The sequence below is a fragment of the Sitophilus oryzae genome, unplaced genomic scaffold (genome assembly GCF_002938485.1).
Source record: "Sitophilus oryzae breed Bouriz unplaced genomic scaffold, Soryzae_2.0 scaffold_1002_pilon_pilon, whole genome shotgun sequence".
NCBI lineage: Eukaryota > Metazoa > Arthropoda > Insecta > Coleoptera > Curculionidae > Sitophilus > Sitophilus oryzae.
The window spans coordinates 732,403-760,401 of record NW_022145619.1 but is presented as its reverse complement, the minus strand read 5'-3'; the positions used below and the strand labels follow the sequence as shown (position 1 = coordinate 760,401).

General features: G+C 32.4%; 1 protein-coding gene across 1 annotated transcript; it reads left to right on the top strand.

Annotated features, from left to right (window-relative positions):
- The first annotated feature begins 65 nt into the window (after window positions 1-65).
- On the top strand, window positions 66-27,898 carry LOC115887045 (ectopic P granules protein 5 homolog). Its single transcript, XM_030906397.1, has 36 exons — window positions 66-264; window positions 560-772; window positions 827-1,295; window positions 1,521-1,780; window positions 1,848-2,131; window positions 2,649-2,811; window positions 5,541-5,723; window positions 5,782-5,979; window positions 8,177-8,581; window positions 8,645-8,862; window positions 9,512-9,665; window positions 12,889-12,994; window positions 13,781-14,151; window positions 15,267-15,416; window positions 15,468-15,689; window positions 15,964-16,124; window positions 16,919-17,089; window positions 17,146-17,272; window positions 17,338-17,507; window positions 17,596-17,736; window positions 19,843-20,014; window positions 21,066-21,202; window positions 21,329-21,514; window positions 22,246-22,405; window positions 22,851-23,007; window positions 23,068-23,230; window positions 23,399-23,625; window positions 23,734-23,961; window positions 24,025-24,185; window positions 24,774-25,117; window positions 25,184-25,356; window positions 25,729-25,986; window positions 26,049-26,262; window positions 27,025-27,237; window positions 27,301-27,514; window positions 27,651-27,898. Exons 1-36 carry the CDS (start codon window positions 235-237, stop codon window positions 27,750-27,752), a joined length of 7,305 nt encoding a protein of 2,434 aa, XP_030762257.1. The 5' UTR covers window positions 66-234; the 3' UTR covers window positions 27,753-27,898.
- The last annotated feature ends 101 nt before the right edge of the window (window positions 27,899-27,999 follow it).

The window sequence follows — 27,999 nt, the reverse complement described above, 5'->3', positions numbered from 1 at the left end:
GATCTATGACCGAAAAAAATCTCCGAAATTACCACTAATCTGTGGCCACAGATCAGATGGATAACATCTGTGACTAAAAATAAACATACTATGCATAAAAGTAAATTTATTGCGTTTGTTTGAAAACATTTAACAAGTACATTATACATTAGCATACAAAATAAACAGATTAACATGAGATTATCCATTGGAGGATTGTAGGGTATAGCCAGACATAATCATTCGTTTATAACAATGGAAGTTTTAGTGGAACGTTCAAAGAAGGTAGAAAATATTTAAATATATTTTTAAACTTCTAAAAATTAACAAAGTATATGGTATACAGTTTTATTCGAGTAATAAACAACTTTAACTAGAGAAATTGACATGATTTGAAATAAAGATTATTATTATTATTATTATTATTATTATTATTATGAAAAATAGATCTCGGTTACATATAAAATGCAAAGATTTTAGCTTGCTAATATTGATGTAGATATTTAATTTTTTATATTATGTTTTCTTTTCCTAAGGAAGGGGTAATTTAGAATTTAAATTAATTTGAAACTATTTTTAGAGGAAAAAAACCGCTTGCAAAGTGGCTAAGGAGGACGCGGAAGAGAGCAAAACTTCAAAAGATCTGAAAGTGACAGAAGTAGAAAAAGAAAATGAAGAATGTTCAAGTAAAGATTCCTTTTTAAAAAGTCATGACCAGGACAATACGCACCAGAAATCAAAAGAAAAAGTAATAGAAAATACCATATGTGCAAGAGAAACTAGTATTTCTAAGGTAACTAATATCATTTTTTTATCACACAGTATATCTGCAGAGATTAATTTACAGGAACAGGAAACTACCAAACCAGACATATTACATTCCACAGGAAGTTTGAAAATTTCAGAACAACACTTAAGTCATTTAACTATGGCAGCAGCAGAGGATAAAACAAATAGTAATAAAATAGATGACCTCAACAAAGATATGTCTAAAATACTAAGTTTAGATCAATACCTAAATACAAACATTAAAATATTAAAAACAATAGAAAACATTGATTCATTGCCATCAAAAATTAATTCTCTTTCTCTTGATGGTAATCGCACAGTACAGTCGGAATTTAAGATCCAAAAATTGGATATTAAGCCTTACACTGAACAACAGTTAAGTTCTTTATATTCTAATACAGAACTGGAAAGGTTAGAAGATTTTCAGACGAGGTATATAGAAGCTGAGCTTAAATGTTTGTCTGTAAAGCAGCATTACCTCTATGAACTGCTTACGAATTATTTGAAAGTCAGGGAAAAGATAACTGGTAAGTAATTGTGTTATCTTTATCAATTAATAAGAATTATTGTAAGATATATACCATTATAACTCACTTTATTTATAATAAATATAAGATTTCTGTGCCATGTTGCTATGTATGTGTTGTATTTGAATTGTTCTATTTAACAGTTAATTATAATATGGTATTAAAAGATCAAAATATATAAAAAATGAGGAGATATGTTGTTGAGATTGGTATTATTTTTTTTAGGAAATAAACTAGAGTTAGATCAGCTACGAAAGGAATATAGGGATTTACAAGGTAACCTGTGGACGTTAGAGACAGCTTCAGTTACAGGAAGGGCAGAGTGTCAAGATGGACAAATTGTCTCGGCTAGCCATAGCTACAACAAGAGCATATTACATAGATCTGTTTTTCAAAGCATTACAAGATTATTAATGAACATACAAAAACTGGTATATGAAAATCATATTCTTTTTACCTATTCAGCTGAGGATTTGAAATTGCAGGTATAATCCATTCATAAATTAATTAACAAATTAGGGTAATTACTATATAAATGTTAATACTTTTCAGATTGAATTGTACATACAGTCTGTTATACACAATGTCAGGTCTGTGACAAATTTAAACTTAACTGAACCAGTCTCCTTATCAATGCAGTCGGAGCCGAATCATCTGCAACCCTATTTCAACGAAGTGAGACTGTGCATATCTGTGCTTTTCGCGTTTCAAAGAAAAATAATCCGAGACAGCGTTTTTTTAACAGAAACAAGGGAATGGTTGTCACAGTTGATCACAGTTCTGTTGAAAATTGCAAATTTCCAGGACCATCTCTTTTTGATAAATCACATTTTGAGGTATTGTGGTAAATTGGTGTTTTTTTATTTGATGCTAAAGGTTCTAACTTCTAACCACAATAATTGTACTTTGTGATTGAAAAAAAGACGTCAAAGACGGCTGGGTAATGAAAATCGATAATAATTTAATCGAGGTCAATATCTAGACGTCATTTACTAAAAATTAATATAAAACTTGTCAAAAATTAATACTAATAATTATAAAAGGATAGAAGGTTTCCAGACACAAAAATCTATTTTCAAAAAAATATATTTTTTTAATTTTAAACTACATTATTTAAAAATAATTTTTTAAACTTTAAATTTTTTTTTGCCAACTTGCAATAAGCACCAGTAGTTTTCGCCAACTAGCAATAAGTGGCATTAAAATATAAAGAATAATTCAGGCAAGTAAATGATATCTAGGGCTTGACCTTGCCAAAATTATAATTGATTGTCTTTGCCCAGCTGTCTTTGATGCCGTTTATTTTTTTTTTTTCGATTATATATTATTTAGTGGGATTTCTTTTTTTTTTAGATGTCCTGCTGGCGTGGGATCGTGGGGTTCATCCTTTATTCAAGTTCCTTTAAATGTAGACTCTGCAGATCAACCTTTTGCCAACTTTCAAGTAAATCATTTGCTTGCAGTCTTGTCGGTCGTTTTAAGTCCAATTAAAGAGAGGGACAAGTTTTTGAAAGATGTAAGTATTTTTTTACCATTCCAAATTAATGTATAGTCCGTCCAAAGCATCAGGGAAAATTTCGACAGACCGCATCCAAAAAAAGACATAGGATTTGTCTGCAAATTAAAATGATTGACACAATCGTCATTGTCATGGATCCTATTGTTGGACAGACTATAGTCGGTTCAACGCTTATTCAAAGGTTCAACGAGAGAATATATGACAGTGTCATTCTACTGGGTGGCCAACTAAGAATGGACGCCTGCTGTATCTCGAAATTATTAATTGTGTAACTTTGTGAAGAAAATTCTAATAAACAAATTAGCTAAGAGAAATAGCTGGTCATTACTTTATTCAAGTTCGAAAATGTCCGTTAGGGGGCGCATGCGTTATGACCTATTAGAAAACGGGATTTTCTCTAAAAATACTTACAGGATGTCCCATTTTCGTATGTTTTATGGGGATTTTCGTTTATGAGTAAAGATACAAAGGTGCGGTTTTCAATGCTACTTTTTTTTTATGAAACTGAAAATGGTACGCACAGATTTGTCCTAGCCCCCTTGGTTTCTAAAATACAGGGCGAATTTGAAAATGGTGCATTTTACGACGCTCTTCGTATCTTGGTTATCTTATAAATTATCGAAAAGGTGGAAACTGTGGCCCGTAGAGTGTTTGCGTAGAATCCAGTGGCGTAACAAGTTTTTCACTAGGAGCTGTCATTTTCGAAATACGACGCAAATTTTTATTTTTTCAAAAGGGACACTCTGTATGTTATTTTTTTATTTTATTTCCCTTATTATAAGCGTTCTAAAAATATAATATACTCTATATTTATTTTCGTAAATACCGTAAAAAATACTGTATTTAACTTTTTAACATAATCAACCTAATTTAAAAGAGCATTATTATCTTTGTTTTATTTAATTTAATTTAACCAGAAAATTTAGTTATCTTAATAAACTGGACTCAAAATGAACTTGCGCAGCTTTTAGATAACGCGCTGTTAATCAGAGTTATTGATATTTTTGATGCACTTGTACAGGGTGGGTCAAATTCGACGCTTTTAAAGGGAAACAAACACCTTTTTCTATAGGAGATACTATAGACGAAATCTAATCTCTAGTCTGGGGCTCAATTTTTATCAAAAACATGATGGAGAAAAAGCACATCGATATCTGTTACCGTTTCGGAGTACGGGGTGTTTTTTAAAAATGTGCATTTTTAACAAATCGCAGCAAAAACTTTTTTGCTATGGAAAATTTTGTATTTTTGTGACAACATTTCCAAAGCACTTTTTTACGTAGAATTTAATGGTTGGTTTGGTTAGGTTGGTTGTTTTTTTTAAAATTAATAATTTAAGAGATATCAACAGAAAAAATGATTTTTTATTTGGGTCACCCTGTATATTTTTAATTAAGTGAAAAGAACTTAAAATTACCTTTCCAAAAATATAGCACACTTGATATTTTGTTATAGTTCCCTTCGAAATACAGAATTTTTATAAGTTCGCCACTTTTAACTAGTAGGCTTTGGACCCCTTATTGATGATCTGCCCCTAATGGAACTCGAAAAAATATATTTTCCAGCAAGTCGAGGCAACGCTGTTATCAGGAAATTTTTACAGCCAATTTTAAGAATAATTGAATAGCTAACCAACATCCCAGCCGTTGGCCGTCAAGGCCGCCGGACCTGTTATCCTTAGTGGATTTTTATCTTTGCGGAAGAATAAAGGTTCTAATTTTAAAATTGCCCGTATAATCTAGACAAGACATTAGAAGTACTTAGCAGTTATGCGAGGGTATCTTTCACCTCCACTGAGTTAATGAATTCTGCGAGAAATGTTCAAAAACGGTCCCGTCTGTCCATAACAGGAGACGGTCGACATGTCGAACACCCATAGCAAAATCTCATGTCTTGGTTTGCTATTTAGTTTTATTGTTATTAGATATAGTTTAAATGTGTTGATGTTGTTAAATACAGTTTAAATTGTTGTAAAATTCTGCATCTCTCATTGCAAATATTATTTTCGTTTTAATTGCTGCTCAGAGCTAGAATTTTTTTGCATTACAGACGGCGTCGTTCAAAACCTACATACTTATTCAAAGTGGGCGAATTATTAAAAACTCTAGATCTTGAAGAAGAATCGAGCAAAATATCAAGTATGCTATATTTTTGGAAAAGTAATTTTAAATTATTTTCGATTAATTAAATTAAAAAAATTAAAAATATACAGAGTGTGCTATATAAAAAATCAAATTTTCTGTAGATAATTCTTAAATTATTAATTTAAAAAAATATATACTTAAACCATTAAATTCTACGTAAAAAGGCGCTTTGGAAATATTTTCACAAAAATACAAAATTTTCGATAGCAAAAAAATTAGATTATTGAAAAACCCCGTAACTACGAAACAGTAACAGATATTGATGTGCGGTTTTCACCATCATGTTTTTGATAAAAATTGAGCTCCAGACACCGATATTAGTTTTTGTCTATCTCCTATAGAAAAGGGTGTTTCCCTTTAAAAGCGTCCAATTTGACCCACCCTGTACAATGATTTTACACACAGTAACTAACGCAGAATATATATACGCCGGTAACTAAAATTTGACTTTGAATTAATAATTACTCGATTATTTTGAGTAAGCATTTTTTTGCTTATAATAATGTTTGCATATAAAATGACAATGATCTTCATTTCCAAGCCATCTCTGACGCTGTTTTGGTACTATTACCATTTTTTTAGATATCTCAAAATCAGAATGTTAGTGGCGAAGCAGTTTGGGTTTTGATTGATTCTGATGGCGAAGAGGACGACGAGAATGCTGGAATTTCGTTAAAGGAAAACGATTTAGTAGCATTATTTAACCAGTTACCTTTAGACGACCTATTCAGATGCTTGTTACTGATCCGACGAAAGGATCAACAGGTATATTAAAACATCTTTTAAAAATTATGAGAACCATATTAAGGTTTTCTTTTTTTAGGACTTTTATGATGTCCGTTTATGTAATGAACAGCATATATTAAGGTACTTTGCTTTTTCCACTGTGTTATTGAGATTATTACACACCGGTTTACAAACCTATAACCAGGGCAAGTACAATCAGTTTTCTAAAAGGCTCTGTCGACTTATCAGACATGTTGTGCAGTATGCTACAGATCAATTAGAGCAGTTCATAAAGGTATATATTCTTCAGCATCTCTTAATAATTTTCTTTTTCAAACGTTACAAAAGTATTGGTTCTTGCGACGTGATTCACAATGTAAAAATGTAATTTTAACGTCTAGGCATAAAAATAAAGCACTTTTACGCCTAAGCACAATATACTACTCCTATTAAACTGATATTGTCAGATTCAACGAGTGTACTCATTGCTGGTCAATATACAGGGTGGTCCGAACTGTATTCCGAAAACTTCGGCAGCATATTCTGCACATAAAAATAAGTAAAAAAGTTCTTATAAACTTATATCCTAAAATGCTTCGTTTTTGAGATACAGGATGTAGAAGTTTCATTTTTATTTCGATTTTTTCAAAATAATCTTCGTACTAATTTCGATATTTGGATGAAAATTGGTATCTGGGGTTTTTTTAATATGAGAAATTTGTTTTCAACTTTTTTTAATGTTCTAAAATGCTTCGCTTTGGAGATACAGGGTATAGAAGTTTTATTTTTATTTCCATTTTTTTAAAATGATCTTTGAACTAATTTCGATATTTGGATGAAAATTGGTATCTTGCGTTTTTTTAACATGAGAAATATGTTTTCAACTTTTGTTTTTTTATTATTCTTCAATATATACATAAAAGATGTAGGTGGCGCCCCCTATAACTAGGAGGACATCGAAATCAAATTTCCCATGTTAAAAAAAACCCAGATACAAATTTTCATCCAAATACCGAATTTAGTTCAGAAATTATTAGGAAAAAATCCAAGTAAAAGTGAAATTTCTACACCCTGTATCTCCGAAACGAAGCATTTTAGGAGATAAGTTTATACGAACTTTTTTACGTATTTTTTTGTGCAGAATATGTCGCCGAAGTTTCCGGAATACTGTTTGGACCACCCTGTATAATTACTAGTAATTACAAATAATACCTTACTAGGTATTACTAAACTTACTTAAACTTAATATAAAAAGTAATTCCTTACTAGGTATTACTTTTTATATTATTTGCGACGTTTGAAATTGTTTAAAAAATTATTTGTGAACGTTTGAAAGAAATAACATGTTCTAGTCTAAGAGCTAGCAACGTTTTCGAGAAAGTATTTTAAGACGTCTGGCTCTTTGATATATCTTTTACTCTCTCTGGAACAGCTTGCGGCCCGTCTGACTGCCGATACCCGTTGCGTTCACTACTGCGCATCGGAAGAAGATCCTATATATTTTTTTTTAATTTAGTCCTATAAATTCTAGTATTGAGTATAAATCGAACACGTCTCAGAACATGAACCGATGATTCAGAGTTTGAATCCGGGTCAGTACAAAGACTTTTTTATTTTATTTTCGTTTATATTCTGCTAGTAGTATTAGAAAGTATTAAAATAAAAAATTCTGGTGATTAAAAAAAAACATATTTACTTTTACTATCAGAATATAAACGAAAATAAAATAAAAAAGTCTTTGTCCTGACCCGGATTCGAACAATACCAGAATTTAAAGGACTAATAAAAATATCGGATCTTCTTTCAATGCGCAGTCGGGAACGCAACGTTTACCGGCAGCCAGACGGGCCGCATGCTGTTCTAGAAATCATAGTAAAATATATATCAAAGAGCCAGACGTCTTCAAATACTTGTTTTTCCGACGTTGCTAGCTCTCGTACTCTGTTTGGAGTAAAAATGTACTTTTTTTGTCGCACCAGTAGCGTCGTCAAACGTATAGCTTCGCCGCAAGAAGTGTCATTTTTTCTCCTAATAAAATAATATACTATATGATTAAAAAAAAGACGGTGTCAAATACAGCTGGGGAATGACATTCAATAATAATTTTAGCGAAGTCAATCTCTAGACGTTATTTACTAATTTTTTTTACATTTATACTTGTCAGAAATTAATACTAATTATAGAAATATTAAAAAGGCATAGAACGTTTCCAGACACACAAATCTATTTTCAAAAAATTGTTTTTCTCGAATTTTAAACTACACCTTTCAAAAATCATTTTTACTCGATATAAAAATAAATTACAATCTTAGGGCCAACTGCCAGTAAGCTCCATTAAAAAATATAGAAAGTACGGGCTAAATAAATGACGTCTGTGTCTTGGCCTCGCCAAAATTATCATCGATTTTTATTCCCCAGCCGTCTCTGACGCTGTTTTTTTAGTCGATCGTGTGGTACTATTTTATCATCCTTATTTTGGTTACTTTTTAAAGGTAGGCAACTATACAGATTACGCCATGATCGAGCGATTGCAATGCGAATACGACTCGTTCTTTTTGCGTGCCATATTTACTTTGTACTCGTCCCAAAAACTAGGCGCTTGGCAATTTTTAGCTGTCGTACCGTACAATATGGTAACTGTTAAAATTTTGTGGAAAATATTCTACTTTTTACACGTGTCCGATAAACAAAGTCGGGACATTTTAAATCCCATGACGAATAGCGATTACCGTGACAAATTGTGGGAGAGAGACTGTAGAGAACAGTTTGAGGAAAAGCTGGAGAAACTAGAAGACGCGGAGGTGTATTATTTATTAAATACATACGCCAATATGGCTCTGGCGAGATCTAACGACGATATGGAATTTATTCTAGCGGCTACAATGGATCTCTTGCAAGTAAGCTAACGATCGCCTTTTTTATGATAATTTTAATTTTTTTATACTTTTCTATTCTTTTAGGTAGGATTTATAAGTAAATCAACACGAGACGCTTGTTCAAAATCGGCCAGAATTTTACTGACACATATAACATCAAAACATCCCCATTTGATTTCGAGTGTATTGCGTAAAGTGAAAGATAATCTAGAAAATATTGACGAATTAGTGTTATATTTGTACGAGGAAATTCCATTGTCAGTTTGGATATTGTCAGATAAAGATTTTGAAATTATTGCAGGGTAAAATATTATATATGTTTTTTTTTCAAACGTCACAAAAGTATTAATTTTTGGGACGTGATTGGCAATATAAAAAAGCCATTTTAACGCCTAGGCATAAAAGTAAAGCACTGTTACGCCTAAGCATAAAAATACGAAAATATATTATAAACTGTCATAAGGTGTCAAATTCAACGAGCCTTAACCATAGTTTCTCGATATCTAATTACATACAATAAGGCGAGGGGTGTCTCACTATTGGAATTACCTGTACATTACATTTTCTTGGCAGTCATTGGCAGTCTTATGGCAGTCGCCTATAATAATTACATGGCAGTCATAGGTAGTCTTCTTCATAGTCATTGGCCGTCGCTTAGCAGTGGAAGGATATTTTGGCAGTACGTGTACATTTTTTACCCGAGTGAGACACCCCTCGCAATAAGGTATTACTTCTAAATCTTTTTATATTATTTTGAACGTTTGAAATTGTTTAAAAACTTATTTGTGGCGTTTGAAAAAAAATAGCATGTTCTATTCGGAGTAAAAATGACTTTGTGCCTCGGCTGTATGTCTCTTTCGGCCAAGTCAAATGTACAGCCGCTATTAAAAAGTGTCATTTTTACTCCTAATAAAACGATATACTATTATGTTTCTTAAACTTTTTTTGTAGATTACTATTATATAACACTATTAATGACGTTGGAACAAAATTAGCTAGAATGATACTTTCGAGGCTCAGTTGGGACTTACAGCCATATGAGAAACATTGCGATACAGCGATTCTTGTTTTAAAGGCTGTCAATCAAGAACAAGGATATTTACAGGTAATACTTCCTCTATCTACAGTTTTCCTGTAGGTTTATTTTTGTCATTAAAAGTTTACAATCATCATCATCATTTCCAGTTTACTCAACCATTTCCAATTATGTCAGTTATGGTATAGCCTTCCTTACATATTTAGATAATCTCTTTGTAATTGGGCCCATTTTGTCTAATGTTGGCTAGGCAGGTCCAAGTTATCCCTGATAATTTCCTAATATCATGGTCCCCTTTTAGGTTTGGTCTTCTTCTAAGTCTCTTAATTCCTCGTGGGTACTATGCTGTAAGTTTTGTGGTCCATCTGTTGTCACTTCTTCGTGCCAGGTGTCCTGCTCTTTGCCACTTGAGGGATTTGATTCTGTGGATGTCATCTATTAACTGGGACTTTTGTCATATACGTTTTATTGTTCTATGGTCTTTCTTTGTTATTTCCAGCATATTTCGTTTCATCGAGCGTTGTGCGACCTGCAGTTGCCATATATACAGGGTGTCCCAGAAATGAGTGCAGATATTTTAAGGGGTGGTAGATCTGGTCAAAATAAACATATTTTCTCTTTACCATTTTTAAATTAAATTGAAAATAACCGAGTTATTTAACTTTGAAAATGTAAAAATATAATCGCAACATTTTGAGAACCGCCGGCAGATATCGCCAACTACATCCAATTACCCGGATCAAGCCCGGATTTCAGTTAATTCGACGCACTGTGTTGCCATAGGGACAAGAAAGTATATGTTAAAAGTAAGTCATAAAATCACAACACACCTGGAGTCACCATATGGAGTTTGCAGAGATGCATTACATTTTTAAGATTGTGATATTATTACATAAAATAAATTAAAAGTTAAATGTTTAATAATGTGTTAAAAAATGTGTTAAAAAAGTTAAATTAAAAAACTTACCCAACATTAACGACATGACGAATTGACATTTTTAAGATTGTGATATTATTACATAAAATAAATTAAAAGTTAAATGTTTAAAAGTTAAAAAAGTTAAATTAAAAAACTTACCCAACATTAAAAAAGATACTTATGACAGATCGATGTAACTGTGACAGTTAATCGAAAATAACAGTCCCCATCTTTAACACATTATTTTCATATAGACCTCATCACAATTTGAACCACTGATTTACAAAACACCTTGAAAAGCACACATTACTTTGAATACCTTGAATGAATAAATGTTGAGAATTATTGTCTCTTACCGCCACTTTCCGAACTACTTTCAATCTAAAAAAATACATGTTCACTCAACAATTTTAAATACGTATTTTGTTTTTTCGCTACTTTTTCTATGTATTTCAACAATTCCATCGACAGCGCAACCGTCGCGTCCGCCGTCGGCCAAGAGAGCGGCGCATCACTGGTAACTGCTCCTTTGTCGCGCCGCCGTGTCGAGCTTGCGTCATGCGAGGTTGCCGTAGTTTCAACAATTTCAAATTCAAGACACTCGAAGCAATCAAATTCTTATTAAATTTTAAAAATAAAACAGAAAAACATGAAAGAAAACAAACAAAACACAAATGAATTGGTTATTGATAAGGTCACAAAAAAGAAATTTCTAAAATGTTTATCGTAATTCAGAATTCAATACATCGAAAACAGCCCGACAAATAATCAATTCATTTTTGTTTTGTTTATTTCCTTTCATGTTTCTCTGTTTTATTTTTAAAATTTAATACGAATTTGATTGCTTCGAATGTCTTGAATTTGAAATTGTTGTAACTACGGCAACGTTGCTTAACATCGTCGTCTGACGCAAGCCCGCCACGACGGCGCGGCGACCGGCGACTCAAAGGACCGGTTCACACGCGGCAGTTCTTGGTTGACGGTTAGGCTGTCGATGGAATTGTCGAAATACATCGAAAAAATAGCGAAAAAACAAAATACGTTGTTAACAATTGTTGAGTGAAACATGTATTTTCTTAGATTGAAAGTAGTTCGTAAAGTGGCGATAAGAGACAATAATTCTCAACATTTATTCATTCAGAAAGGTATTCAAAGTAATGTGCGCTTTTCAAGGTGTTTTGTAAAACAGCGGTTCAAATAAAACAGAGAAACATGAAAAAAAACAAAGAAAACAAAAATGAACTGATTATTCGTTGGGCTGTTTTCTAAATTTCTTGAATTGAATTCTAAATTATGATAAACATTTTAGGAATTTCTTTTTGTGACCTGATTGTGAATAATATGAATCATTTTATTAAATTTATTCCAAAATAAAGTTATTTTGCAGCATAACAAAGATTTTCGTAAACGTCATAAACGTAATGTTTTAGTTAATTTTCGGTGGTTTTTGTTAAGTTTTCATAAGGGTAAGTACTAAAAATAATTAATGTGTTTTTTTTTTCTATAATTATTAATAATGAGCACTGATAAAAGATTAAATTTAACATTCCTAATTTTTTGAGTAGAAATTTGTCTATGAATTTAAATGTAGAACTATGCTCCGCCGAACTATGTAGAATGTGGATAACATAGGAGGTTGCAACACTGCAAAGTTTAGATATACCGTAGGGAAATCTCAGGTGAATAAACAAGTGGCACTAAAAAGTTTTTTCAAATTTCCCGGAAAATGTCAAGAAAAATTTTAAATTTTCAACATTTTTTTTTCGCAAAAAAAACCTCGTAGGTGTGTTTCTGGGTTTGAACTATGCTACCAGTTAAAATATTTGCACTTATTTCTGGGACACCCTGTATAATGTCGGTTTTAAGTCTCCAGGTTTCGCATCCATAGGTCATGACTGGTAGTACACTTTGATTGAATGTTTTCTTCTTTAGATAAAGTGGCATTCTAGATTTGAATATGATTGAGTACCATATGTACTCCATGCTAACTTAATTCTTCTGTTGATTTCTGGTAGTAGAGATCCTGGGATGTGTGCCAGTTGTCCCAAATACATACATACATTCTTCTACTACCGTATGATCGAATAAAAACGACGTCAGCGATGGCTATAAAATGAAGATCGCTGTCATTTTATATGTAAAATTATGCGGGACATGTCACCGATTGTCATTTCCAAGCCAACTGGACGCAATTTTTTTTCGATCATACGGTATTTCCAGTGTTTGATTGCTTCAGATGTTTACAAAAAAAGTTAGGTATTATTTGAATAGTACATTTTTTACTTGCCAATTAGCTGATATTATTTTTAGACATACATTAATATTGTATATTAAAATTTTTACGTTTATTTAATACTAAATAATCTTTTTTAGTGGGGTTGGCAAACTATTTTAAGACTGAAATTACATATTAGTGATAAACACTTCACAGAATTGGGAAAAATAGATCAATTGGAGAAGTTTGATATACTTTTAAAAGGTAAGCCTTTTTTAATTATTTTTCCTTAAACTAAAACAAGTATGCGAAAATAATTTAAAAATTAAGGTCTCCACACTTCGGTTATTTTGCTCCGTTTTAACCGCGCATTTAAAACCCCGCGGGTGGAAAGCACGGGCAAGCAATCTCATTTTGTTCAGTTCATTTTATCCGCTCCGTAGTTAAGAACGATGAATTCGAGAAACAACTTGCTAGCAGTGGCGTCGGTAATTGCTGTAAAAAAGAAAATCCAGATAAGAAAACTGGACCAAACACTCACATACACTGACGTTTTTAACTGAACTGTCCTACTCGCTCGGTTAAAACCATGCAAAATAACCGAAGTGTATGAGCGCCTTTACAGTATAAAAAATTGTGTGTGCACTATGTGCGAATATATTTGAAACGAAACTTCTTACTGACAGCTCTTAAATTGAAGGATTTGAAGGACATGTTTGAAAAAGTGTAGTGTGAAATGTTGGAAAAGTAATAAATTTAAAAAAAATATGTTTTTTACGTGTAACAAATAGTTTTATAAGCGTAAAATAAAACGTTAATAAACAATTAAAATATCAATAATTTTGATAAACACGTGTGGACGGCTCACAAATACACGTAGTGTCACTATGTATTTCTAAGCCATAGGCTGTCCTTACTATTTTTCGTTTCGCTAGCTTGTATGTCACGGCCTTGAATTTTTACTCCCAGCGTGCGTAAAGAAGTTTCACTTCAAAAAAAAATACATCAAAATAATTCAATACTGATATGAACATTAAACTGAAATTTCAGGAATCAGTGATAATCATCCCTTGGCTGGATTTGTTGCAGTTTTAATGACATCGTGGGGCCATCTAGTTCCCCTGATATGCAGTCACGGTTTAAATCAAATACTTAATTTACAAATTAACCAAAAACACGAAGCTGCCTTGTTCGCACTCTATCAAATAATTCCCATATTTATTACCAGCCAGGAATGTATCATAAATTGTGCAAAGTTTCAGGAAATTTTAACGAACCTAATCAATGCGGATCGAGGATATATTTCGTACGCGAAAAGTTTTATTCTCACGCAAAACACGGTTTTACAACAGTTCGGAAATATGATCGAAACACAGATTGTAAATTACGTATATTATGGTTTGAGTACGCCTAGATTATTGGTAAGTATTTTAACAATACTGGTCTGCATGAAAATCGGCCCTGACATACTTCCCGAATCTTATGTAAAATGACCTTCTAAATAATAACATTATTTATTATATATTGACTCCTCATTACCCCCTATTTTTGAAGGAGACACCGTACCTATTTTCACTGCTTTTCGATAGTTTAGTTGGACGAAAAGGATTATTTTTGCCTCTGCGACAGCAGAGGCTCAGATGGGCACCATAACTGTAGTTGTTAAAACAACGCAAGGAACTTTACAAGGTTGAGTAACCTCCCCTTTGCTGTGGAGCTTGGTAGTGGATAAACTACTAGACGAATTAACACTAGCGGGAATACACTGCATTGGGTATGCAGATGACATAGTCAATGATCGCCCGGAGGAAACATGAAGGCACCTCGTGTGATATTATCCAAAGAGACCATATCACTGAGAGATGATGCTGAACTGTCTGACTAAGCATCAACTCAGACAAAACCGAGGTCGTCCCATTCACCAGAAAGCCAAGTCTGAAAAACTTGAAAAGAATCCAACTATATGGAAAAGAAATACTGTCATCACAGGAAGTCATATATCTGGGAATAACTCTGGACAGTAAACTTCTATGGAACAGGCATATTGAGAACGTTACCAGCAAAGACACAAAGGCTCTCATGAATCTCATGATATGCAGCACTGGCATTTTGCACTGGATGTATACCATGATAGTAAGATCCATGATTACTTATGGAGCAGTTGCTTGGTACACAAAACTAGAGCAAAGGACGGCATCTTCTTTGCCATTGTTGATATAAAATCTCCTTCGCTTCACATTTTTGGTATCAGACTTAATCATTCTAGACTTAACACCACTGCACATTGTCATTGGTAGATATGCCAATTGTCAGCTCAGGGGCTTGGAACACTCTCAAAAAGAAAATTTCACTCCTCGAACTCCTAGTGGATGACATACCAAGAATGTACAACTTTGAGAAACACCTCAATTATCATAAGAATCAGCAGGAATGGTACCAGGGCTCGAGAAAAATATTTCTTGCAGACCAGTGTAATATGAATTTCTAAATTCCTAAATAAATATAAACAGGTTTAAACTAATTTTTACTAATGCAGACTAGGTTGTGGATGAATTCCTTGATTTCAATACCCAACTGGAATAAAGACACCGGCATACTATATTTGTTGGACATAATAATTAAAGCCGCATTTTTTTACAAGGATTCCTTAGAGATAATCTACGAAACCCTAAGAGAATTATATCAAGTAATAGTTTTTTAATTCCCATAATAGAAATTTTGAAATGAGATGTTTTAGTGTGGAACTCCGCAAGAATCTGCATCTATTATCAATATCTTCAGAAGAAGTAACCCCGCAATAAGTATTCTGCCCAATTCCTTAGCTAGTTATCCTTGGCTGGCGTATGTTTTTCTCGAAATAGAACATCAAGAACGAGAAGTGCGATCCGGATTATGGACGGAAGTGCTGATCCAATTGTCTAAACAGAAAGGAAAAATTAACGTGGATAATGCGATTAAGGTTAATCTTTTTTTCAAATACAATCTATTTTCATAATATAGTCTGTCTAACGAGAGGATACACGATACTGACAGTTGTATCTGTCGTTTTAATGCATTGGCTCGTTGGACAGACTTATATTTAGGATAAGTGTCCTATTAGATTTTCTGGAGAACTATTTATGGTAAAAATCTAAACTTTTGGTTAGGAAAATTATAAGTAGAATCCTATACATGCTCCATAAACGTCTAATAGGACACTTACAGTGAATAAGCCTATAAATTGACTTTTTTAGAAATCCGCTTCCGTTGTAAAAGTAACGCCATTTAGTTCCTCTTGGTTATCTATATATAGATGGGCTCAAGAATCTCTAGACACACCCTTAGACCATCCACTGTTACCTCTTTTATGGCAAAAGTTTTTTACATTATTCTTATCAAGAATTCCATATACAAGGTAAAAATAAAATATACTTACTATATTTTACTCTAAACTCTACTCGGCTATACCGGGTAGTCCATCGTCGTTGGAAACAGGAAATCCCATGCAAATGTTGAACTGTCCAAATATGGACTCCTCTGTTTATTTTACAGGGAAGTTGTAAATAGTTTTTTAAAGTTCTGCGTATGTTGAATGCATATTCTGATTTGAACAATTTTGGACAAGCTGATTTTAACTAATTTAAGAACAACTGCATTTATTTTTAAGTTAAAACTAAACACATAACAATGCAAAAGCAAATTTTAACATGCCTTAAGTTGTCAACTTACGATTTTATCATTGTTAAATATAATTTATTATGATGTCTACACCATTACGTTATAGTACCTACGCTTAGTGTCTCCGAAATGCATTTTGTAATTTAAAAACTTGTTCAAATTAGGCAAAAGCCTAACGTATAGAAAACACAAATTGACATTCACAAAATCATAGGTTGATAACTTAAGTTATGTTGGCATTTGCGTGGTTTTGCATTGTTACCTGTTCAGTTTTAAGTTAAAAATAGATGCAATTTTTCTTATGATAATTAAAATCGGCTTATACAAATTTGGCATGTGTATTCAACATACGCAGACCTTTAAAAATCCTATATACGACGTCGCTGTAAAATTAACAGGGGAGTCAATATTTGGACAGTTAAAAATTTACACGCGATTGCGTATGTTTCCCACGACGATGCACCACCCGGTATAATAAATTTTACTGCTATTTTGTCTAAGCGGTAACTTATATTATTATCATTTTTTTAGTGCTGCAGATAAAGTTTGTGTCGGAGAAAAATTTTTTGATGGAATAATAAACTTTACCTTTTTAAAAAGAGTGAAAAGACGACTCCTAGAGGTTGTAGATTTTTACAGAAACAAGTATGAAAATGAGGATACCGAAACAAGTAGAAAAGAATTTTATAAATCTTGCTTTGGGTAAAATGCTTTAAAAACACACTTTCAGCCAATAATAATACTTTTGTTTTTTTAAGTTTGTTCCAAGCATATTTGTTGTGGCTGGAGGAACCACGGTTACAGGATGGCAATCTTTTGTTACAAAATTTACCGCCACAATACAAACCCGATCTACTATCTCGAATCGTTGAAGAAAATAGTAATGTAAGCTATTTTATTTATATTTTATGCTTAATAGTTACGGTATAAAATTGATTAATTCGTTTTAGACTCCGTGGTATGAATTTCTTGATAATGATCAGATAAGAAAAGACCAACAGAATTGTATAAAAATGTGGCGGGTAGCTAATTTTCGAGAAAAAAATAATGTCAATCAACCTTTATCTAATGCCGGTGTTGGCATGGAGAGCACAGATCCTGAAGAAAGAATCCTAAGACGGTACGAACATATTTTTTATTGGACGAACATATATTTAATGAAGCTGTTTTCCATAATTCGGTTACTACTTACCTGCTAATAATTTTAGGTTATCATCTTACGAGAGTCCTAAGTGTCCACCAAACTTTAAAAATAAGGCACCTATACTTCCCCAAGTTAATTTTAGTTGTAAAGAGACATTGTTTAAAGTCCTTGAACCAAATTTTAAAATTTTGAGACAATTTGCACAGTAAGTAAGCTTAATAATTATATTGCTACATTTTAAAACGATACTCCATTACCTTACAGTAGTAAAAAACAGTACTAATGTTGGGTTTATACAACATAGTCGTAATCATAATCGCAATTTTAGTCACACTCAGAAAAGTTAAAAGCCATTATTTTAAAGACCGTTTATATAATAATATATGAGTTTATACATCACAGTTGTAATCATAACCATAACTTAATAACTTTGGAGTTCGAAAATTTTAACTTTTATGATTGTGATTAAGACAAAAATCGAAGATCGCATGCGCGGCGTGAATTTTTAGGGTTAGAGAACATTTTTTTTTTCCATGTTTAATAATTATGATAATTTTCATGTTTGAAAAACCCGAGGAATAAAATTTAAACAAAAATGTCATAGATGAAAGAAGTAATCAAACAATGTTTGTACTAATACAACAAATAACGTCTATAGCGTGGAAATATCAGTTTTTTACACCAATGCTAGAACTACACTATGCACTAATACTATAACAAGAACATATATATATATTGGAGGCAGATGCCGAATTCGGCCTATGTCCGAAATAATTAGACATATGGCGATTTGTCCATACTAAACTTGCGAGATGCGTGCAACTTCGTGGTTATAAATAGTCTTTATATAACTTCTTTGGGGAGGGGGTTAATCTTTTTTGGTATAATATAACACCAAAAGATTAACACCCTCCGCATAGAAGTTGAAACCAATGCAATCAAAACTCTTCCGCGTAACTTTGTGGATATAGGTAGGTATATTTAATAATTATAATCGCCATATGTCTAATTATTTCGGACATAGCCCGAATTCGGAATCTGCCTCCCACATATACACTAAAAGAAAACAAATTTAAGCAATATTAAACACAAAGAAGAACGGATTTGCAAAATGGGCGCCAATATTCAAAAACAGCTGAAAACAGAACGACAAATGACATTCTCTTGTCGATGCCAAATGACACTCTTGACTTGACATCCGTTGTCAACATCAAGATTTAAATACCAACTTAAAATATTGTTTAATAGCTCCGCTCGTGAGTAGTTGAAAAAGTAGAGAGTGCCCAGGCTCTACACCTTTGAATAAGAAGACTAAGGAAGGAGCATATCAAAAATCTTAGGTGCACCGCGATGGGCCTCAAATATGGCCGACTTAAATTCCGGTTTATCAGTGCCGTTCTAATTTTATTTAAAAAATGTAAAACTATGATGTAGGGTAGACGTGGGGTAGACTCAATAATATGTTGTTTTATTTGACGTTGTGAATAAATGTTGGTAGTTATTAAAATTGTTACAAAAATATATAATTTTAATAAAAATAGATAAGTTATAATAATTATTTATTAACACAAACATCCGATACGCTACTGAAGCAGGTAAATCTGGTAAATCAAATTGACGTATCTAAATTCTTTGACATCTAATCTTTGACAAGTAGTAAATAAAAGCAAAAATGCAAGAAAAAATATATAATTAGTTAATTTAAGTTAATTTCATAAATGATCGGTTTACTACACGTATGTAGTCACTTACTAGCGAAAAGTTGTTCCATTATTTCACTCGATTTTTGCCGAGATCTACCGCACGCTACACAACCAACTATTTTAGAGTCTTTTTCGATAAATCGGGATAGTGTCACTGTTAATTTAAGTTCTGCCACAATTTCCATCTAGATTTACACTACCTTTATACAACTATCAGTAGTAGAATAAATAATAAATAACATAAAATAAGCTCCGTAAAGACTGACAAATCCACAAAATTTCAAATCAAATTCAAATGTGTCAAATGAATCGTCAAACAGAACTGTCAAGGATCCCCACCCTAGAGAGCTTTTTCCGCCCACCATGCATGAATACATGGATAGCATTATACTCCTTCCTTAGTCTTCTTATTCAAAGCCCTACACTTAATAAAATTAGGTTAAAAAATTCATTCAAAATTATAATTACGACTTTGTATAGATGATGTTGTATAAACACATATTAAAATTGTGATTGGGACTGTACTTATGACTACGACTAAAATTGTGATTATGATTACGACTGTGTTGTATAAACCCGCCATAAATATTTCATTTATTTTATTTCAGTAATCACACAATGAAAGTATCCGAACATAAAGCGCTTGATTGTGCATATCAGGAACTGATACCACAATTATATCGATCTGTTTTGAACAAGGTTAAGAAAAAAATACCGTGTAAAGGTAAAAATCAGACTGTGCATTGTTCTGGGGCGGCTGTGATAATTTTGGAAATGCAGGTTAGTTGATTGTAGAATGTAGCCAAACGGAACATATGATTTAATAGCTTATAAAAAAACTAAGATAGGAAGATGCAAGTCTTTTTGTTTTACAATATATTGTTTGGATGCTACAGCAAGTCAAAGAGTAAAAATTTACATTTTTCAACGTCAATATTTCAGAAACGGTTACAGATGTAGAGATGTACATTGTATTGGAGGGAAGTTAATCACCTTACAGATCTATTTTGTCCCCCTTTCTTGAGTTATAACTCATCATACAGCCCCAAGGCTTTGACAAAAGCCAGTATCTGAGACGCTTTTACAGAGGTTAGTTCTCCATCTCCGATATCAGTCGTACCAAAGTGTATGGCACGAATGGTTGTCGTCCTGGTGCACTCAGAGATAAGGTGTTCTGGCGTTTCCCCATTTTCACCACAGAATCTGCATTCGCCGTTGTTTCTCAGCTTCAAACTACTGGGGTGTTCATTGAGGAGACAGTGTCCTGTTAAAAAAACTCTGACAATCCGAAGATTGTGCTTACTTAAATCAAAGAAAAGTTGTGAGATATTTTTTGTGTGTCTTAGACGGATGATTCCCATTCCAGATTGCGGATGGAATCTTCTAGGTTGTTGAGTTCCGTTTTTTCCACTTGGGAAGCAGAACGGTTCTGGTCCAGTTAATGGAGTTCGCTCGTTCTCTAGCTAGATCGTTTGCTTTTTCATTATCTTCTATCCCTTGATGAGCTGGCACTCAGATTGGAGGACCTTATTTTCTTTGCCTAATATGTTCAGCTTCTCTAGGCATTCTTTGACCAACTTCGAATTGATGGTTATTGAGTCAATCGCTTTTAATGCTTCTTAACTAACCGATAAGATGGTTATTTCTTGTTTCCAATAGTTCCTATCTAAGATCAGTTATACGTATCTTTCGATAGCGTAGATTTCTGCCTGAAGGATGCTGGGGTATGTGTCTATTGGTTTGGAGTATTCAGTTTTCGGCCTAAATGCTGCTATCTCTGTTACAGATCAGACATCAGACATAGTTATTTTTATTAATGTTTTTTTTGTAGGAAGCAAGAATTAATGAAAGGATTCAAAACGAGATAGAAATTAATAGAAATGCTTACGAGTCTCTCCTAGAAAAGTCGTTACAATTTCTGCCCATTAATTTGTACGTTAGTTCAGTAACCCTTCAGCATTGTGTGAGGTATGAATTTCTTCATTATAATTTAGTAATAAGTTAAATGAAATATCATACAACACTTTTTTTATCATTAACAATGAATTTTTTTATTAGGTACAATTTTCTTACATAACCTATGTTATTTTTCAGAATTTTACAACAGCAATTAGAGCATAACCCATCGACAGCTGAATTAGGCGTCGAATTGTTCTATTACATTCTTTCTCTGTTAAATGAGGAAACACTGGCGTATTTACCTACGAAAATTTTATTTACGTCATGTCTAGAAAAATTAGGACAATCGCACATTTGTGGCGTTGAGTATGAATTGCCAAGGTAGGTGAAATCGAATTGACATATACAGTTCATACCAAATAAACTTTTAGTCACGTGATTAAGCTTGACCGGCACAGCGTTGCCCACTTTTACATATTTTCTTCTAATCAAAATATTTTAAGAAACAAAAATAAATTAATTATAAATATATAAACAGTTATTATTTACATCAACAAAACTCACCTTCTTAACAGCGCTTAAGGGACATAAAGGGCCATTACTACCGCTTTCCCGTTCAAAATATTCTAATAAAGTTGCGATGAGTTTTTTACGGTTATTAAGCTATCTTGTACACTTCGCGTTAAAAGAGGTTCTAAAAAGAACAATGTTCGACTGCAAGGTCTGCTAGTAAACATTTTCAAGCTTAAAGTATCACAACACTATTTATTTAAACCAAAAACTTGTAATACAAAACTAAAGTGTCAAAACGAATGACAATGTCAGGAAATAAATAAATAAATACGGCAACTTGACATTTTTTACAGCAGGGCTACCATCTGAATCATCAGCGCGAAATTTAAATCCCTGTTAGTCAGCACGGCACTGAATATCTCCACGGTTGGCAACAATGATTTTAAAAATCGCGCCCTCGATTACGTAACTAAAAGTTTAATTGATATGAAATAGTTGGAGATCCCTGGTAGTGGGTATTTATATCTAATATCTATTTTTGTTACACCTGAATTTAGTAGTATTTTTGGTTTATTTTGATATTATTTTATCTGTTTTAGACTGTTGCAGTGGATTTTGAAAGAACCAAACTTGGGCAGTTTTCTTGCTCCGCATTTTTCTCCCGTCAATATCGGCACTTCTAATATACTGTTAATGTATTCAACTATATGTACGGAAATTGCCCAAAAGTACGATATCAGTTTTGCGCTTTTATCTAAGGTACGGTATGTAATACCGTATGATTGAAAAAAAAACGGCGTCAGAGATGGCTGGGGAATGACAATCAATGATAATTTTAGCGAGGCCAATCTCTAGATATCATTTACTAAAGATTGACATAAAACTTGTCAAAAATTAATACTAATTATAGAAAGATTAAAAAAGGATAGAACGTTTTGAGACATACAAATCTATTTGCACAAAATATTTTTCTGGAATTTTAAATTACACCATTTAAAAATCATTTTTACTAAATATATAAAAATAAATTGCAACGGCGTCTAGGGCTTGACCTCGCCAAAATTATGGATTGTCAATTGTCATTCCATTTTTTTCGATCATGTGGTATAATTTTTAACATTAAACTAAAAAAAACAATCTTTGAAAATACTCAAAATTAAGCATTTACAATTGGTAAAATTACCTCAATAAAATTATATTTCAGTTTGATATTGAGAAATGGTTGAATACAAAAATACCCAAACTTAGCCAAAGATCTCAATTTATTGAATGCATTATAAAGGCATTATCGACTTTGGGATACGACCCACCTGTCGAGGCTTTGATGTTACATGGACTGTTTAGAAAACACTTAACAACAGGTATGGTTGAAAAGATAGAAAAGTGGAAATTTTTATAGTATTTTTATTAAAAAATTGTAGTTTTTAATTTTCAATTTCCCGAGCATTACGGAGAAGTTTTAACCCGTCTTTTGAAAGCAAGCAGTGGGAATTCCGAATCAAATTTGATATGTACCACAGTATGGATCGATATATTAAACTCTCTCGCTCAACCTGAGAAAATACTTGTGAAAGCACCTTTAAGGTAATTATTGTATATTTGAAAGCTTAAAATACTATTATTTTTTAAATATTTTTTAAGTTGAAAAATTTGAGTTTCTAACAATTAGACACCCGTTTTGGTGTCAATTTAAAGGCCTCCTTCTTAATGTCCCCCCTAGTAAATATGAAAGCCAACTAATTTAATTTGCAGAGATCAACTACGACAGTACGCTCAGTACCAAAAAATGTTGGGTCATCAAGAACTTCTAGAAACTGCCGATTTACTCGCTCGGTACTTCACACAGGAAAGGTTTCAGTACGGCCTGTACGGTCTATATCCGAAATGTCGTCAATATATGGATGTATACGTTCTGTTATTCGGCATGGTTGGTCATGGTCTAGTGGTTGATGCGTTAAATAGTCATCAAGGATTACTAGGTAAAACGGGATTGTTTTATAACTTATGAGAATTACAGTCTAAAAAAAATATATATTCTTTACTAAGCATTGTTTTTGAGTTCCAGATATTTATTATTTTTATTTTAGGTGATAAAATATGTGAGAAAATTTGGCCCTATTTGAGGGAAATGTTCGCGCCTTGGTTGATTCCTTATTCCATGCAAAACTGTAAAGATAACATGGCCTCCTGGATTAAACAGTTAGCGGATGACAGATCTGTTTTGCTCCCTTGGATACCATCGGATTCTAGTTTTGCTCAGAAAATGCTCTATGTGTTTTACGAGTGTATTTTATTCATTATTAATACACTTCCGTGTAAGTTATTTTAAGATTATGCATATATTTAAACAGAAATATGCAATATAGTATTATTTTTAGCTGCAACAAATATACTGAGCTACTTATGGCAGTGGTATGTCGCATCGTATGCTCACGTATCAGTAAAAGATCATATTTTGACGTTAGTACACGAAGTATTTGTAAAATTTCCTTGGGAAAATTTTTGGCCATCCCTTGTAGACGTAGAATATATGTTAAAGGTAAGTAGGTATTATTGAGTGTGCTTATGTGTATATGTACTGTATGATCGAAAAAAACGCGGCGTCAGAGGGCTGGAGAATGACAATCTACGTTAATTTTGGCGAGATCAATCTCTAAACGTCATTTACTAAAAATTGACATAAAACTTGTCAAAAATTAACACTAATTATAGAAAGATCAATTTGTAGACACACAAATCGATTTTCAAAAAATTGTTTTTTTCTCGAATTTTAAACTACACTATTTAAAAATCATTTTTACCCAATATAAGAATAAATTACAACCTTCTTAAAAGCCATTAAAAAATACAGAGAGTAACAACAAACCAAACCAGGCCAAGTAAATGACATCATTTTTTTTTCGATCGTATGTCACAGAATCAGGGAATATTTCAAAGGACAACTTGCAAAAAATTAAAGAAAAGATAATTCGTCTATGATTTAAAATGTCAGACGCAACTGTCACTGTCAGAGATCTTGGCGTTGCAGAGACTATATTTTTTAAATATAGTCAAGTTTTTCCTGTATCAACAAATTTTAGGATCTTTTTCATTATTTCCCAATACTTAGTTAAATGTTTTTTTGTAGGTGTTAGATCAGTACCTTCCAGAATGTCATTCGTTTTTGGGTTATATACTTGTTTCCGTCCCTTGGGTGAAATGGATAAACAATTTCAACGATGCTCCTATGCAGATTAGGATCAGAATTTATTATTCTTTTTTGAGTTTGCTCGTTAAACTCTCGGTCGAGCCAAATGTACGAAAAAACTACTCAGAAAGAACGAAAGTATTATTTGTTCAAGCTGAGGCGTTTGACTGGAAAGTACTAGAGCCAGCTGCTTTCCAACAAATTATGGACTGGTGGGTAATGTCTTGTGACAGTGGAGTCATTTTTAAATCAGATCCGTTGGACCTAGAATGTAGACTATTACAGTAAGTGTTTTTTTAAGTACTCTACCTAACATACTTTATTTTTTCTATTATAAAATTACATTTTAGCTTACTTGAAACTGTTTCCGGATTTGATAAGGGCTGGCCAACATTAACAATTAACTTGGAACATAAGAGACTGATATACGTTAGAGCTAATATTAAATTTTTATCCATTTACGTTAGTAGGAATAGAAATTTATTATACTCTAAACAACGTGACATACAAAATGTGATACTAGGTGAGTTATTTATTCAACCTTACTAGTTCTAAAAAGATATATTTCAAAGTCGTTTTTGAAGTAAAACTTCTTACGCGCACTTTACATATAAAATGACAGCGATCTTCATTTCATAGCCATCGTTGACGCCGTTTTTTCTCGATCATACGGTATTTGTTACACGTAAAGAACTATTTGTTACACGCAATTCTTCAAATCCTTCAATTTAGTAGCTGTCAGTAAGAAGTTTTACTTCAAATATGTGCGCACAATTTTTTTTAATTTTTTTCTGAAAGTTTTTTCTATTTAATAATATACCGGGTGTTACAAATTCAACTCTCAGGGTATCTTAGTTTATTGATACATTTCTAAAATGAATTTTGTTAATTTTAGGGTTTCTGAATAAGACAGAACAAGTAGTAAGTACCAAAGAAGAGATGCACACTTTATTAGTAGAATTGTGTGGCATCGTAAATATTAGCGACATATCGTTACTTGCCACTAACGTTTTAATTCAATGGATACAAAACAAACCTGGAGATAGTCTAATTGTTAAAAACTTGTTAAAATGTATAGGTGTATGTATGCACGATCACGAGGTACTAGCAGATTTGTTGGAATTGGTTATAAATAGCTATTTTTGCAACACAGGTAAGAAAGTTTATAAAATAATATCTATGAATATTATATAATATAATTTTGTATCTTTTTAGTATCTTCCGAAAATTACGAAGAGTCAACTTGGACCGAAGTCGTCGAACTTGTAAATGTTATAACGTCAAAACCATTAGAACTAGAACAGGTGTTGATTAACAAAGGAGCCGTATTAAGTTTAAATGTCATTTTACTGCAGAGAGTCAGAAGGAACATGGATAAAAAAGCTGTATTGATTAGCTGCTTAAATTGGATTGAACAAATTAAGATAAAGTAAGGTGTAAATAAGTTATTCTTACAGATACTTAAAGTAAGGTGTAAATAAGTTATTCTTACAGATACTTAGTAAAGACTAATATTTGAGATTGTTTAGGATTAAATAATACTTAAATGGGAACTACTAAAATTATTAGAGATCATTAATTTTAATTCATTACTAGTACACACTCCAAGAGTGACTGTTGGTCAAATGGTCAACACAAATCCATGTGATCAATAAAATAATCTGCTCCTTGGTTGAATGTTATCTAAAGAAGGGTTTTCTCTCTTGTAATTTTAATCTACTACCTATGTTGCCATATCATCAAGAAATTATGTTTTTTGTCTAAAAAAAAATGCCAAAAAATCTTTCAAATATTTCTAAATTATGAAAAATTTTTTTCGTGAAAAAAATCATAACCGTGTTTCTGGGGTTCCCTAAAATATTTGCGTTTATTTAAGACTCACCCTGTATAGTCGTTGGTAGAGTATTTGCCTGTAGTTTACGTTTACTATAAAGAAAAACGGCATCCAGTTGGCTTGAAAATGACGATCGCTGAAATTCCCTATATAATTTTACATATAAAATGACAGCGATCTTCCTTTCTTTGCCATCGCCGACGCCGTTTTTTTGCGAAATATTGTACTATAAACATCTCTGACATATTACCTCTTATAGCATAGCAATATTCATTATTATAATTTTTTGAAGACAAGTGGGCTACATCATAACATTTTTTACACATTTTAAAATCTAAGATCTTATTATTATTTCAGTGAATCAGTAGAGACGAAAGTTCCATTATTATGGTTCAGTATCTTAAGCCTTGCTCTAGATCTGTGCGATGTGGATGAAACAACTTCTTCAACATTGCTACTGAGGTTCGTCGATATTCTCTTGCAAACGTCCGAAAATAAAGCAGGAACTACATGGGGCAGGGGCTTATTAAGTGCAATTGGACTAAGCAAACAGGAAGCATCGACATTGAAGTAAATTGATAATACCTACCTTATAGTTCGCTACTTATATTAATTTCATATTTTTAATAACAGTTTTAGATTCGTATGTAAAGCTTTGGCGGGTTATATTTTGGCTCAGTTACCGGACATGAAGGGGAAACCCCAAACGGTTCGCAGGATAGAAAACGCACCCGGAACAGTTGGACAACCTGGGGGAAATACAGACTGTCCCAAAATTTTGCTTACGTTAGATTTCGGCCAAACGCAAGGGAAATTGAAGGATGCAGCGCAATTGGCTCTCAATATGGTAATAATATCGTTTTGTTTTTAGTTTATTATTCTTTCTGTTTTGGCAAAATTTGTAAAGCATGTTGAAAAAAGTCTCATTGAGAGAGACTACTCTTAAAGACAAATTATATACATAGTTTTTTTTATTGTTTCAGATTCAGGAACCAACAAATTCGCTCCATAATATAAACTCATATTTATGGTTATTGCTTAAACAGTTTTATGTTAAAGGTTATTTGAAGGATGTCAATTTATAAAATTAAAATTATTCTTACAACACATTTAAATATAGTTATTTTCATACCTGTTCCTATATTTTTTTGTTAAATATAAAATAATTTATAAATATTTTGAAAACTATTGTATTTAGATATAAACAACATTATACAAAGTTATCTTTATTGTTGACGTCAAATAAATTAAAAGAAAAATAAGTGTTTCCATTTCAAAAATTGACATTTTATAGATTTGTTAACTTTATATTTGCAAGATTTTTCTGAGCAC

Coding starts and splice junctions, on each gene's coding strand:
- LOC115887045 (XM_030906397.1), top strand. CDS start 235: ATGGAAGTTTTAGTGGAACGTTCAAAGAAG. Junction 2,812..5,540: donor GGGACAAGTTTTTGAAAGAT/GTAAGTATTTTT, acceptor CCATTTTTTTAG/ATATCTCAAAATCAGAATGT. Junction 8,863..9,511: donor GATTTTGAAATTATTGCAGG/GTAAAATATTAT, acceptor CTTTTTTTGTAG/ATTACTATTATATAACACTA.